Source organism: Scyliorhinus canicula, chromosome 3, assembly GCF_902713615.1.
Source record: "Scyliorhinus canicula chromosome 3, sScyCan1.1, whole genome shotgun sequence".
NCBI lineage: Eukaryota > Metazoa > Chordata > Chondrichthyes > Carcharhiniformes > Scyliorhinidae > Scyliorhinus > Scyliorhinus canicula.
The window spans coordinates 134,769,076-134,785,410 of record NC_052148.1 but is presented as its reverse complement, the minus strand read 5'-3'; the positions used below and the strand labels follow the sequence as shown (position 1 = coordinate 134,785,410).

At 42.0% G+C, this 16,335-nt stretch overlaps 1 protein-coding gene across 1 annotated transcript in view; it reads left to right on the top strand.

The window, feature by feature from the left end:
• LOC119962979 (beta-klotho-like) overlaps positions 1-15,538 on the top strand; it is a 43,439-nt gene extending 27,901 nt beyond the window's left edge. The window contains exons 3-5 of the mRNA XM_038791397.1: positions 10,089-10,357; positions 10,478-11,657; positions 14,461-15,538. Coding sequence (XP_038647325.1) covers positions 10,089-10,357; positions 10,478-11,657; positions 14,461-14,786 — 1,775 coding nt within the window. The 3' untranslated portion in view covers positions 14,787-15,538. The remainder of the gene's footprint in view (positions 1-10,088; positions 10,358-10,477; positions 11,658-14,460) is intronic.
• Positions 15,539-16,335: the final 797 nt, after the last annotated feature.

The following is a 16,335-nucleotide window of genomic DNA, read 5'->3' as shown; positions in this document are numbered from 1 at the left end:
CGACAACGCAAAATTGCTGAGCAAAAACTTATAGCTAAGTTCCGCACGCATGAATGCGGACTCAACCGGGATCTGGGATTCATGTCGCATTACATTCGGCCCCCACCAACAAGCCTGGACTTGCAGAGGCCTACCGACTGAACTGGCTTGGGACAATTCACACCTCTTTAACCTGGAGTTACCTCTCTCTCTGCATCTTTGATGATTTGATTGCCTGCAGGTGCTCGCATTCCGGGGCATCTCTGACTGTGTCTATATAAACATTTCTGGAACAAGCCTTTCCATTCACCTGAAGAAGGAGCCGTGCTCCGAAAGCTCGTGTTTGAAACAAACCTGTTGGACTTTAACCTGGTGTTGTAAGACTTCTTACTGTGCTCACCCCAGTCCAACGCCGGCATCTCCACATCATTAATATCATGGTTGACCTGATAGTGACCTTAACTCCACTCTGCAGCCTGCTTGTCCATAACAGTCGACTCCCTTGTCAATCAAAAATATATTCAAGACCCAGCCTCCACTGCTCAGAGGGGAAGAGAATTCCAAAGGCTAATGACCCTCTCGGAAAAGAACGTTCTCCTCATTTTTGTCTTATAATGAACTGTGCCACTGAATTCCAGATATCCACAAAAAGAGAAACATCCTCTCAGCATCTACCCTGTCAAGACCCCTCAAAATCTGATGGGCACGATTCAGCAGGACAAAAACAGAATCCCCTTACAGGCACATTGAGCAGGCTATTTCTCAGCGCCTACTCTTCCTGCACTGATGAATTCAGCTTGGCAGTGCAGGAAGAGTACTCATGGATTGGGGCCCTATTTTTAAAGGCTGCTCCGATACTTCTACCCCCCTCAGCTACCCTACCGTGGCCTCTGGACGCCCCCCCCCCAACCGCACCCAACTTACCACTTGCAGAGTCCTCGACCCCCCCACCCCAACCTTTTATTAGTAAGGCATTCCAGGCCTGATCCCTGGCATGGGCAACCTGGCAACCAGGCAGTGTCCATGCCAGCCTGGCAATGCTAGAACAGCAATGTCAGAGTGCCCATGTGGCAGTGCCAAGGTGTCTTTGTGCCAGCAGGAGTGCCAAGGTACCATACTGCCCAGAGCCCAACCACCTGTAATGGCCTGGGAGTCCCCCCAGGTGCCGTTATGCCTGGTCCACATTTGTGTGGGCCAGTGCTAAACGGCATCCTGGCGAGGTATCCCAGGCGCAGCCATTAGTACCTGGGTGCCAGTGCAGACACATTTAAATGAGCTTAATTCCGTTGAATCGCGCAAGATGTTTTGAGAGTAGCGAATCTCGCAAAAGCGGCCTCACACGTCACCGAGTCGGATGCGACAATGCCGCTAAGTCGTGCCCTACATGTTTTCTTAACATCACCTTTCATTCTTCTAAACTCCAGTAAGTTTCGGCCCAACCCACTCAATCGCTCCTCAGAAACCTGACCCGCTATCCCAGGATTCCAGTGAACCTTCACCAGACTGCTTCCAATGCAAGTATATCCTTCTTTAAGTAAGCTGACTGAAGCTGTACACAGTACTCCAACTATATTCTCACCAATGCCAGAACAATTGTCGCAAGACGTCCCTACTTTTATATTCCACCCCACTGTAATAAAGGCCAACATTCTGTTTGTCTTGCTAATTACTTGCTGTACCTGCATGCTAACCTTTTCTCAATCATGTATATGGGTACCACTGTATGATAAGAGTTCTGCAGTCTCTCCATTTAAATAATATGCTGCTTTTCTATTATTCCAGACAAATTGGACAACCTCATAGTTCCCATGTTATACTCTATCTACCAACTCATTTAATCTATCAATATCCCTTTGTACGATTTGTATCCTCCTCACAATGAGATTTCCTCCTTACCTTTGTATCATCAGCAAATCTGGATACAATACAGTCAGTCCCTTCATCCAAGTCATTAATACAGGTTGTAAATAGTTCAGGCCCCAGAACTGATCACTGTGGCATTCTTCTAGTTACAGTTTGCCATCCTGAAAATGCCCCATTTATCCTGACTGTTTCCAGTTAGCCAGTCCTCTATCCATACAAATACATCACCCCCAACACCATGAACTTTTATCTTCTGTAACTTTAATGTGGCACCTTAAGGAATGCCTTTTGCAAATTCAAATACATTACATTGACAAGTTCCCATTTATCCACCCTGCTTGTTACATCCTCAAGGATCTCTAACAAATTTGCAAACATTTCACAAAACCATGTTGACTCTGCCTGATGGTATTATCATTTTCTAAATGACCTGCTACACCTATTCAATAATGGTTTTAGCATTTTCCCAATAGCAGGCATTAGGTTGACTGGCTAAAAGTCAGCTTCCTGCTTTCTGGTTTCCCTCCTTTCTTTACTGAGGCGTTACATGTGAACATTCCAGTCTGCAGAGACCTTTCCAGGATCTAGGAAATTTTGGAAGATTACAGTCAATGCATCCACCATCCCACTATGACTTATTTTAAGATCCAAGAATGCAGGCCATCAGGTCCAGGGGACTTTTCAGTCTCAAACACAAACGTGGACATATCTTCAGATGCCAGAAGAGGGGTTAGTAAATGTGATGTTGCATGACGTCAGCACCTATTTCCATAGAATCCTTACAGTGCAGAAGGAGGCCATTTAGTCCATCAAATCTACACTGGTCCTCTGAAAGAGCCACCCTACCTAGGCTGGACCCCTGCCTTATCCCTGTAACCCCACTTAACATTCTCACTATCACTCACTCCCTATCACCAACTGCCCACTTTCATTCTCACTCATTCACTATCACCCAATCACACTATCAATCCCTGTCATCCATTATGACTATCAACATCCTGGAGGTTATCATTATCAGAAACTGAACTGGATAAGCCATACTATGGCTACAAGAGCAAGTCAGGAACTAGGAATTCTGCGATGAGTAACTCTCCCCCTTACTCTCTAAAGCCAGATACAAGTCAGGAGAAATACTCCCTGCTTGCTTGGATGAGTGCAGTTCCAATAACACTCACAAAACTCAACACCATCCAGGACAAAGCAGATTAACACCCCAACCACAGATATTCACCTCTTCCACCACTGATGGACAGTGGCAGCCATGTATACCATCTACAAGATCCTCTGCAGGAACTCACCAATGTTCCTTAGGCAGTACCTTCCTAACCCATAACTACTACCATCTCATAGGACCTGTGCACCACCACCTAGAAGTTCCCCTTCAAACCACACAGCATCCTGATTTGGAAATACATCACTGTTTCTGGGTCAAAATCCTGGAACTCCATCCCGCACAGCACTGTGGGTGTACCTACATCATATGGTCTGCAGTGGTTCAAGAAGGCAGCTCACCATCACCTTCTCAAGGGTAACTAGGGATGAACAATAAATGCTGGTCTAGCCAGCGATGCCCGCATTCGATGAATTTATTTTTTAAAAATTCTCCACTCTCACTATCACCCATTGTTTTACTGCTTCCCAATCTATCTATCATCCAATCCCCGATTTCTCTACCATTCAATTGTTAATGTCCTTGTTGGATGGCCTGTAGCTAAAGTTATAAACAACAGATGAACAACAACAAAATCTTGCACATGCAAACTCCCTCTTTTACTTCCTCCAGCCAATGTTTGGTCAGGTGACGTTACATTCCCTTATATACTAGTGAGACTCCTAGTGGTGAATCGGTGAATTACAACACAACCATGATATCACTACATCCCCTTTCCTTTGAAAGAATAAATTAATACATTATCATCGCTATATTTAAATGCGATATCATGAGCCTATGAGTCTAACAGTATTAATATATTTTAAATTTTTGAAACTGCTTTAATAAATATGCGTATATAGATACAAATATACACAAGTACATCAAGCATAGTATATACAAATAGTCCAAATCTACAAATTGAGTCGATCAGGTTTTCTTCTGTCTCTGGCTGATCTTCTCAAAGTTTGACCTTGCTGCTCAGAACTTGTAGATTCAATATTCTTTGTGATATTCTCATGCTCAGGAACTGCTGAACTATCCGATACTGTAACTTGCATTGATTCTGATGTAGATTCGTCATCCATCTTGTGAAAGTTTTCTCTGATTTTCAAGAGTGGGCGACGATTTCTTCTTAAAACCAACCCCTCCTCTGTCTGTACATTGTAGGAACGAGGTGCTACTTCTTCAAGTACAATGGCTTTTCTCGACCAATTGCCTGAATCTTCTACCCTCACAATGGCATCACTACTCAAGAGGTGGTAAAGTTCCAGACACTCTATCATAGTATTGCTTTTGTTTCTCTTTAATATTTTGCATTTCCCGCAGTATCACTGCATTCCCCTCCGTCTTTGCCAAGTATGAAAGTGTGGCAAGCAACCTTCTATTCATGAGTAACTCTGTTGGCGATCTACCATGTGACAATGATGACACTCTGTAACTCAATAGTGCAAGATATGGATCAGATTGGCTGTCCGTTGCTTTCTTCAACAATTGCTTAACAATTGATGTTAACAATATGTAAACTCTTTTCGGCTTTTCCATTGGCTTGAGGGTACGACGGACTCAACGTGGCGTGATTGAAATCATACGTGACTGCGAAGTGTTGCCACTCTTTACAGCTAAAACAAGGACCGTTGTCACTTATGGCGACTTGAGGAATTCCGTGTCTAACGAAAATTGACTAGGTATGCAGTATTATACTTGGTAGTGGAGCCATTTTGGGATAGTTTGAAAAATAATCTATGATCATTGAATAATCTTTCCCTCATAGGTGAAAGCGATCCATAGCTACTTTCTGCCATGGTGCCATAGGTAAATCAGATATTTGTATAGGTTCTCTTGTTTGTTTGCAACAATGCGTCTGGCATGTGTCACAACAGTAAGAAGTCTTACAACACCTGGTTAAAGTCCAATAGGTTTGTTTTGAATCACTAGCTTTCGGAGCACTGCTCCTTCCTCAGGTGAATCATTCACCTGAGGAAGGAGCAGTGCTCCGAAAGCTAGTGATTCAAAACAAACCTGTTGGACTTTAACCTGGTGTTGTAAGACTTCTTACTGTGCTCACCCCAGTCCAACGCTGGCATCTCCACATCATAGAACATAGAACAGTACAGCACAGAACAGGCCCTTCGGCCCTCGATGTTGTGCCGAGCAATGATCACCCTACTTAAACCCACGTAACCCGTATCCCAACAATCCCCCCATTAACCTTACACTACGGGCAATTTAGAATGGCCAATCCACCTAACCCGCACATCTTTGGACTGTGGGAGGAAACCGGAGCACCCGGAGGAAACCCACGCACACACAGGGAGGACGTGCAGACTCCACACAGACAGTGACCCAGCCGAGAATCGAACCTGGGACCCTGGAGCTGTGAAGCATTGATGCTAACCACCATGCTACCGTGAGGCCCCATATGTCACAACAACTGACCATCCTGTCAATATCCAGTTTTATACCTGGCCAGTAAAAACAGAGCTGCGAGCTCTCTGTTTACATTTTTCAATCCCAAGGTGTCTTTCGTGTATCCTCTTTGTACATCCTTGCGAAGAGATTGAGGTATGACTATAGTGTTCAAATGAGGTACCACACCATTAATGAAACGGAGTTCAGATCTTGTATTGTAGAACTCCACACATTGATGTCTGGGCCAGTGTGAGTTGATGTTCCTCATAACCTCTTGAAGAGTTTGATCCTTCCTGGTCCCTTCTTGGATCTCACATAGTTTTACATCTGATACTGGTAGTAGTGTGGAAATGAGATTGACATGCAGATCTGCATCCTCAGTAATCTCACCACCAATACTTTGTATCGGCGCTCTCAATAATGCATCTGCTAAGAACAAATATTTGCCTGGCGTGTAGATGAGATTGAAGTCATAGCATTGTAACTTCATCATCAACCTCTGAGTGCGCAGACTCTGGTTGAGATTTTTTTTGATGGTGTCAACCAAAGGATGATGAACTGTCTCAACTGTGAAAGTTGGAAGCCCAGAGACATAGTGGTGGAATTTCTCCAAGACTACAGCTAAACCCAGGCACTCTTTTTTGATTTGAGCATACCTCTGCTCTGTTGTCATCATGGATCATGATACATACGCGACTGGTTTCCAATCATCATTCTCGAGTTGCAGAAGAACTGCTCCCAGACTATCTTTGGACATGTCTGTTGACACTTTAATTAGCTTAGATGGGTCAAAATATGAGAGAACTGGCGTGGTGGTTACTGGAGTCTTGAGCTTCTTCCACTCTTGCTCATGTTGCTCAGTCCAAATGAAATTGTCGTGTGCAGGAGATCACATAGATGTGTTGTTTTTGCTGACAGGTTTGGAATAAATTTCCCTCTGAAATTGATTGTACCTATCATTCTTAAGATGGCTTTCTTGTCATGTGGTTTTGGCATGTTGAGAATTGCTTGGACTTTACCCTTGTCAGGTTCAATGCCGTGCAATGAGAGCTTGTCACCGAGGAATGTCACTTGTTATTCCAAATTGGCACTTTTGCTTGTTGAGCTTCAGCCCATTTCTCCTGATGCTCGTTAGAACTTTAAGCAACTTCTTATTGTGCTCTTATGTGGTTGAGCTCCAGACGATGATATCATCCACATATACCTTCGATGCCTTTGATTATGTGCTCCATGGCATGGTGAAAAATTTCTGATGCCAAAATTATACCAAATGGCATTCTCAGAAAGCAGTACCATCCAAATGGCATATTGATAGTGCAGTATTTCATACTTTGTTCCTCTAGCTTTAGTTGCCAGAAACCCCGAGTGTGTCAGGTTTCATAAAGAATTGTGCACCAGCCAACTCTGATGTGATTTCCTCACGTTTTGGTATTTGCTAATGTTCTCTTTTGATATTCTCGTTAAGATCTTTAGGGTCCATACATATGCGAATATCGCCATTCTTTTTCTTTACACAAACCACGAAGTTTACCCAGTCGGTAGGTTCTTCTATTTTTCTGATTACTTTTAATTTTGTCATTCTGCCTAGTTCCTTTTTTAAGCGATCCTGAAGAGGTGCAGGTACTCTTTTAGGTGCCTGTATCACAGGTTTTACATCCTCTTTGAGTTGTATCTTGTAGGTGAATGGTACTGTACAAAAACCTGTGAACACATCACTGAATTTGCTGATAATGTTCCCTGAATCATTGGAGTATTGATCCAATCCATTGTGAAAGCTACATACCAACTACACTAGGCCTAATTCTTCACAGGACTGATCACCTAATAATGAATCCAAGCCCTTGGATACAATGTAGAATGTGACAGAATAAACTGTGCTCTTCACCACCACACTCAGGTCACAAGCACCATAATATTTCATGCTTAACCATTATAATCTCTCAGATATTTTGTGATTTATATCGGCTTAATATTTAGATTTTTTAAATCCGTCATGCTGATTAAATTTGCTTTGGCGCCAGTGTCTAACTTCATTTGGACCACTGTACCATTCACATTCAAGTGGTAGCAGCCATTTGTCCTCATCAGCCTCATTTATTTTAAATGGAGTATCAGTTTGCATTTTTTTTAAAGTACTGGAGCATTTTCTGATGTCTCCAAAAATGTATTCTTCTGTGTTATAACTCCAACAACCAATTATGCTTCATCAGTGGAGACTGTGTCTTCCACTGTGCTGACTGATCTAGGGATGATATAGGACAGAGGTCAGAGGTGGGTTTTTTACGCAAAGAGTGGTGAGGCCGTGGAATGCCCTACCTGCAACAGTAGTGAACACGCCAACATTGAGGGCATTTAAAAATTTATTGGATAAGCATATGGATGATAAGGGCATAGTGTAGGTTAGATGGCCTTTAGATTTTTTCCATGTCGGTGCAACATCGAGGGCCGAAGGGCCTGTACTGCACTGTATCGTTCTATGTTCTATGTTCTATGAGCTTAGAGTAACAATTCTGAGCAAAGTTTTTTTTTCCTTTGGCAAGTTTTGTTCCAAATGCAAACACTGGACACTACCTTAATTTGAGCCTTTGACCACATCTTTTACACAGAAATACTTTGTCGTGATCTTTAACCCGTTTGTTGGTGTGCGAGGCGCTGCAGGAACTTTCCCGCCTTTCCTTTGGAAGTTTCCCGCCATTTTGGAAAAAGGGCGGCAATCGGAGTTTTCTCCCCCAAGAAGACACCGCCATTACTAAGAAACATTTTAGAATGCTGTGCTGCTAGCTCGTGAGCCTTACAAAAACTGTTGTTCCAAAGACAGCTCCGATTCCCTTAGCAACCATTCCCTCAGTTTATTTTCATTCACATCAAACACAATCTTGTCCCGAATCATGGAAGATTCCACCACAGAACAATTACAGATTTTAGCTTTCAACTTCAAATCAGTGATGAACTGACCTATGGATTCTCCTGTCCTCTGTAAACATGATCTAAACACATAGCGTTCACAAATTTCATTCTTTCTGGGGCTGCAATGGACATCAAATCTTCAAATTACTTTGTTAAAATTTTTACTCTTTATCATTTGCAAATTAAAAGGTATTAAACACAACAATTGCTTCTGGCTTTGCCGCTGTTAGGAGCATTGCTACCTTATGTGAATCTGATTGATCTTCTAAATTTACTGCAAAAAAAACCCAATTAAATTGGTGTTTAAACACTTGCCAGTTGCTGTCCATATTATCATGAAAGCTGAGACACTTTGGTGGCTTCAACAACTCCATGCTGTTAATACTGCAGTCTGGAAAATCTTCAAATCGCTTTGGCAGGCTGATAGTTTTTCTTTTTCTCAGTGTTTGATACCTTCCCACTTTGGTACCATGTAATGTTCTTGTTGAAAGGCCTGATTTATTACAAGAACATTTGTAGCTAAAGTTATTAACTATTTATTACTTTAATTGTGGGTAAACTATATACAAGACAACAGATGAACAACAGCATAATCATGCACATGCAAGCTCCCTCTTTTACTTCCTCCAGCCAGTGTCTGGTCAGCTGACTTTACACAATTAAAGGATTCTTCAAGAGAAAGCTGTGATTAAAATAGAAGTTATGATCGTCCCTTATTTCTCTTCAGTGGTTTAACTGATTACAAGCGTGGGACAAGCATTTATTCAAATGGAGAATCTATCAGATGGCAGATAGGATCCCACAGCTGGCCTCAGTGCCTCTGGGTTAGGAGGTGAAGATCAGCCAGATTCCAGTCATGTTCATTAACTGCTGCTGTAAGTGCCTGTGTTTAGGTTCTGGATGAGGACAGGGTCATACATATCTTGGGGCAGCACGGTAGAATAGTGATTAGCATAATTGCTTCACAGCTCCAGGGTCCCAGGTTCAATTCCCGGCTTGGGTCACTGTCTGCAATTCTCCCCGTGTGTACGTGGGTTTCCTCTGGGTGCTCCGGTTTCCTCCCACAGTCCAAAGATGTGCAGGTTAGGTGGATTGGCCATGCTAAATTGCCCTTAGTGTCCAAAATTGCACTCAATATTGGATGGGGTTGCTGGGATATGGGGATAGGGTGGAGGTGTGCGGTTGGGAAGGGAGCTCTTTCCAAGAGCCGGTGCAGACTTGATGGGCCGAATGGCCTCCTTCTGCACTGTAAATTCTATCTTCCATATGAACATACGAATTAGGAGCGGGAGTAGGTCACTCGGCACCTTAAGCCTTCTACGCCATAGATAAGATCATGGCTGATCTGATTTTAATCTCAACTTCACATTCCTGCCTATCCTCGATAACCTTTCACGCCTTGCTTACCCAGAATCGATCTACCTCTGCCTTAAAATATTGAAAGAATCTGCCTCAACTGCCTGTGGTCAGACAGCTTGCCAACACTCACTATCACACATGAATAAATAACATTTGGGCAAGGTATCAGACGGTGCCTAGCACTCTCCAGAACAATACTCCAGAGGAAATCAATGTTTTTGTGTGACCAGGGCAGAAAATAGAAAAAGAAATAGAAAAAAAGAGAAAACTCTCCTTTCACACACTTATGTGGTATGAAAACTGGTTAATATGAGACAAATAGACACCAATGTGACAAAGAAGGCTTACATATTTTTAAAAAGTCAATATCTCCTAATGCCTTTTGATCATTAATTTGTTCTGTTTTCATTCTGGTTAGCGATCCGTTTTGATGGAGTCAACGTGTTTGGATACACTGCCTGGTCCCTACTGGATGGCTTTGAATGGCAATTTAATTATAATATTAGAAGGGGCTTATTTTACGTGGATTTCAGCAGTAAGAACAAGTCCAGGGTTGCAAAATCCTCTGCATTCTTCTATAAACAGATTATAGAACAAAATGGTTTTCCGATGACTGAGAGCAACCAGATGGTGAACGGACAGTTTCCATGTAACTTCACTTGGGGGATTACTGAGAGTGTGCTGCAGGTAAGACATCTGTGTCTGAATTACTTGAGTCATTTTCAACTTCAACTTGCCAGCATGAATCAGGATTACACATTTGTTACCAACGATGTTGGAGTATTACACCTTTTTCTTTGATTTCAGGTAAACAATGTGTTTTTGTCACCTGAATTTGTTGACAACAACCTTTATATTTGGAACTGTAGTGGAGACCAGAAGCTATACAAAGTCAATGGAGTGACGATGTCGCCTCGTCCACTTAAGTGCACTGATTTCAGCAACTTCAAGCAACATATAGCATTGGTGAGGAAAATGAATGTGACTCACTACAGTTTTGCCTTCAAGTGGGCCAAGATTCTACCCCATGTTAATCTGTCCAGTGTAAACAGAAGTATTCTAAGTTATTACCGATGTATCATCAGTGAACTGTTAAAACTGAATATCTCCAGCACAGTTATTTTGTATCACCCAACATCTGGTGATATTGACTTACCTGCACCATTGCTGAATAAAGGAGGGTGGCTCAGTCGGCCGACTGCTGTTGCTTTCAATGAATATGCAAAATTATGCTTTCAAGAATTTGGTCATCTGGTCAAATTGTGGCTGACTATGAATGAACCAAACATAAATGTTCAGAGAAGCATTGACACCTACAGGGCAGCACATAACATGATCATTGCTCATGCCCTCGCCTGGCATACCTATAATAGAGACTACAGAAGTAAGTACCATGGTCTTGTGTCTCTGACATTGCGTGCTGACTGGGCAGAGGGAGCAAACCCCTTCATAGAATCCCATCAGAGAGCAGCTGAGAGGCTTCTGCAATTTCAAATAGCCTGGTTTGCAGATCCCATTATCAAGACTGGAGACTATCCACATAAGATGAGGGAATATATCCTCCATAAAAACAAAAAACATCTCTCCAATTCCTTCCTACCGTACTTCACCGAGGAAGAGAAACGGATGATTAAAGGAACTGCTGACTTTTTTGCTATCGGTCACTTTACCACACGGCTCATCTTACACAAACCCAAAAATGGAACCAAGTATGAAATGGATCATGATGGGAGTTTGCTGAGAGATGTAACAATGCTGACGTTCCCATCTCCCTCCCATTCCTTCTTTCCCTTTCTCTCGTACCGCCAAACTAATTCTAAGATGGCAGTCGCACCACGGGGGTTACGTAAAGTCCTACAGTGGATCAAAGCGCACTATGGAAATATGGACGTTTATATCATGGCAAATGGAGTTTGGGACAGCTCTACCATCAGTGATGAACTTCGAATATATTATCACAAAAGTTATATTAATGAGGTTTTGAAAGGTGAGCCTTAATATTTATACACATAGGAGAAATGTTATGAAGATCTGTGATACCTGGTTTTTATCCCATAGGCAGCTGACATGATAACTCAAAAGTGACAATTTATCCCATTTATGCCAATAATTAAAATTGGATTAAATAAAGTAGGTATTCGGAGCTTGTCCTGCAGCTCAGTTCCTGGAGTAATCCAAGGCTGAAAGATGTAACCCAGGTACAGTCCAAAGTTAACTGAACTCAGCTATGATTAGCTTCAGTCAACATGGGTAAAGACCAGCTAGAGTTCCTATTCATGAATGGTGTCCATGACTCCTGCTGGAAAACATGAATATCTGGATATTGGAGGAAGCTGCAAGATGAGTCCAATTTAGGTGAAGTATGGAGGATATCATAGAATCTCTACAATGCAGAAGGAGGACATTCAGCCCATTGAGTCTGCACCAACCCTTGGAAAGAGCACCCAATCCAGGCTCAATCCCCAGTCCTGTCCCCACCTAACCTTTGCACCCCTTCCTTGATACTGTTGGCCCAGAAGAAATAACCCAGAAATAACAAGATACTCCACCCCTAGTGGGGAGCTCATACTCTGCAAGGAGCACAGGGCAGACGAGCATTCCCACCCCGTAGGTCCTGTGATATTACAGATGTAATTTGTTCATGAACCTTGCCACCTTTTGATAATTTCCTTTTTGTGTGTATCCTGTGCAAGTTTCTTGTTACTGTAGATAATCTGCAAGTGGTCCATCTTTCTACATGAATGACAGGGCAGGGCAGTTTTCACGCCTGTGTTTTTCTCTGCCACACCAGTTACAGTCAGCTGAGGCTGCTGAAGGACCCTCCTCCTGACTCCCCTTCTGTTTTGCAACAGCTTCTGTTTTGAAATTTGACATATTCTACTGAGTCAGCTGCTTTTGAGATAGGATTTCCCCATCACCTCCCATGACAATTCTATCTCTGAACAGCTCATTTTTAAGGTGCCATACCCACAGTTCTTTGCAAGTCTGTACGGGTCGTTTATAAGTAGATCAGCGCTTCCCCTTGTTGTTGGGTATGTGTGTTAACTTTAGCCTGCTCGGTAATAATATTCATTTTGAGATTGAAATGTATATCAAGTGGCTTTGACTACATCATCATACATGGCTTTTTCCTTATTGATACCCTGCCTGATGAGGATACCACTGTGAAGCCAACCATTACATAACAGCGTGCTGACCTGCTCATGGATCATCTTCATAGCAAGGCCCAATGAGGTTTAATATTTAGAAAATCTCTGATACCAATTTAACCATGCTTTTGCTCAGTTGGGGCCTATGACTTTTGCGAATCTCTTCAGTAATGGTACAGGCTTTTCCATAGCTGTTCGTTCATGTGCTGCCATCCCTATGATATTCATACAGTATGTTTTAAGTCTGCAGAGGTGTGTAAAACAGGAGCTTTATTTGAAGAAATCTTACTGCTGGCTGCATCGTACACAAAGCTCTACATGAGAGAAAGAATCATGTAATGTTGCGTCACTTCCTGTGATGATGTACACAGTTTCTGATTAGCATTAAACAGTTAGAATTAACTCTTTACGCTACCGATGACAATGGTCTTGTGCAGAACTATACACAGTAAGAGCTGGGGAGGAGAGGAAAGGGAAGAGCACGGGGAAAATAATTGTGTAAAATCATTCAGGTGTATGTAGAAATTTTGGGTTTAATGGTTCGGCTCCATATTTGGTTTCAATGCAGTCAGTTCAAACAATAATTCATCTATTGCTTGTGCAGTTTGAGTTTAAAATACTTAGATTTTGATTTTCTCCTCAATTCTCCTCAAATTAACTTTCAAAGTAAAATGTGTTCCATAATTACAAAATGAATGTTTCTCAGTAACTAACAGTGTGACAATGAACCACACAGAGCAGGTAGATCCCACAGTCCATCCTTAATCTAGACTGAGTCAATAAGCAGAGGGGGGAAAACCAAAATAGAATTCCCTTTCATCATTGTTAGCCATCAATTCTTACAGGAAACAACCATATTTGGAGAGTGAGTGAAAAAGTGAATGAAAAAGTGGGCTCAGAAGTAATTCCTCCTCCCTCCATAGTAAAATGATGGCTTGATGCTCTTCAAGTAGAATGACAATTTGGGCTAGATTGTAGTGTACTACAGACACAGATGGAATTATATTCTAGTGAGGGTCACTGTTGTCAGAACAATGACTGTCAGCAGGTTAGTCCACTGCAAAGACCATCATTAGCAAATCTAATTCTGTCCACACCTGAAGTCCAGACTAACACCTCTTTCCAATATTCAGTCACTGAACAACAGTCTGGAGTTCAGACCATGCTTGATTTTCGTACTCTGACTCCGGGACATTGAGGCTGATTCTACTATTGGTCACGCTGGAATTAGCAAACCCAGGATTGACTAGGAGTCAAACCAGTGCTTGCCTGGTGACCATGGCTCAGTGTCACAACGCAGGGCATTTACCAACAAGCTTTTAGGATAAATGGAGTTTTAAATAAACTTTATGATATCTTCCTCATGCATGGATTTCTAAGTCTTGGCTACCCTTTGGCAGGGAATGGGGAGAATGGGAGCCCTTCTGCCTGAAGGTGAAGGTCAAAAGGCAAAAGCAGAAGGCAAGTCAACCCAGTGCTACTTTTGCAAGCTCTGTAGAGTCTGGTTACAGACTGGCATTACTAGAAGACTGCAGCCCCCATGCTCTCAGGGAATAATGTATAGGTTGGAGAGAAAAAATATTTTAAAATGTGGCAATGTGATTTACTTTTTAAGAAATAAACGTTCATTTTTTTCCACAGCACATCTACTAGACCACGTCAATGTCAGAGGGTACTATGCCTTGAAATTAAAAGACACAAATGAGCTGTCATTGAGATTCCTCGATGTTTCTGAACCAAAAACTTCAGTAAAGTTTTACAATAAGCTAATCAGTGCCAATGGTTTTCCTTTGGAAATGTCAAGAAAACAGTGCCCCAGGCAGGACAGACCAAGGCACTGCCCCATGTGTCTACTCTTAAAAGAGGAAAAAATATTTATATTCTTTGGATTATGTCTTCTGCTCACCACCGTACTGTTCGCCACAATTATTTTCATACACAAGAGAAAGCAAAGAATGTTATACTGAGTCAAATAGCTACAGCTTCACAAAGGACCTCCTGGAGGCTCGACTCTCCAGCTCGTGTGTGTGGCCTGTACATTTAGCTGCTTCGACACCATTTTTCATTACCAGATTTCTCATGCATGAAAAGGAGGGAAATGGCATCAATGAAACATACTTTCATCAAGAAAACACCACATTAACAGATAAAGGAATGCAAGTTACCATTGTCAGTTGGTAGATTCCAGTTTAGTTTTGTTTCTGAGGTCAACAGGACATGAACAGCAGTTATATTCATACAAAGCATTATAGATATATTAGGTGATCAGGAGACGAGCAGTGGTCATCTGATCTATCCAGCCCAGCAGCTAAAACTCCTGAAGGTTCAGCGTCATCCGAAATGATGTGAGAGTCACTCACAGAGCTGGTTGTCATCTGAACTCACTCACCTTACTTTGGGGTATTACATTTTTCTTTTACAGACCTTTGAGGTGGAATGCCTGTAAGAAACACATATTAGTATATTTTCCTTTGTAGGTGAAGTTAAAGAGAATTTTTTTTATTGGTTTGAATGCTTCAATCGATGGGAATATATTTCCGTACATGTGTACTTGGCTTTTACATCTTTATATCATATTTTTCTGTACCCGAGAATGTAATTTTTAAAAACTTGTATACTGTATTGTGGCTGGTATATTTCTCCATGTTAAGTAACATAATTTATTATATTATTAAAAGTTCAGTGGTAGTATGTACATTATCATTGGTTTTTACATTAATACGTTTTTGACACCTTCTTTAATCTATTAAATCTATTTTTTCCTCCTTTCCCAAAGGACTTAAGATGGATGCAGTTCCATGGCTACACCTGCCCTCTGACCTTACCTAATAGACCATTTGGTCATTTGCTAATTTGCTAATCCCAGGCGAGAATGCATGTGCTACAATTGGTCTCAACATCTTTCAGCCAAGTAAAGTGCAATACAAGCCATAGTTTCTGCTCATAATCATGTGAAGAGAACATAAGAACTAGGAGCAGGAGTAGGCCACCTGGTCCTTCGAGCCTGCTCCGTTATTCAATGAAAAATGAAAAAAAAAAATGAAATGAAAATCGCTTATTGTCACAAGTAGGCTTCAAATGAAGTTACTGTGAAAAGCCCCTAGTCGCCACATTCCGGCGCCTGTTCGGGGAGGCTGTTATGGGAATTGAACCGTGCTGCTGGCCTGCCTTGGTCTGCTTTCAAAGCCAGCGATTTAGCCCAGTGTTAAACAGCCCCTAGGCTAAACAACCCCTAGATGAGATCATGGCTGATCTTTTGTGGACTCAGCTCCACTTTCCGGCCCGAACACCATATCCCTTAATCCCTTTATTCTTCAAAAAACTATCTATCTTTATCTTAAAAACATTTAATGAAGGAGCCTCAACTGCTTTCACTGGGCAAGGAATTCCATAGATTCACAACCCTTTGGGTGAAGAAGTGCCTCCTAAACTCAGTCCTAAATCTACTTCCCCTTATTTTGAGGCTATGCCCCCTAGTTCTGCATTCACCCACCAGTGGAAACAACCTGCCTGCAT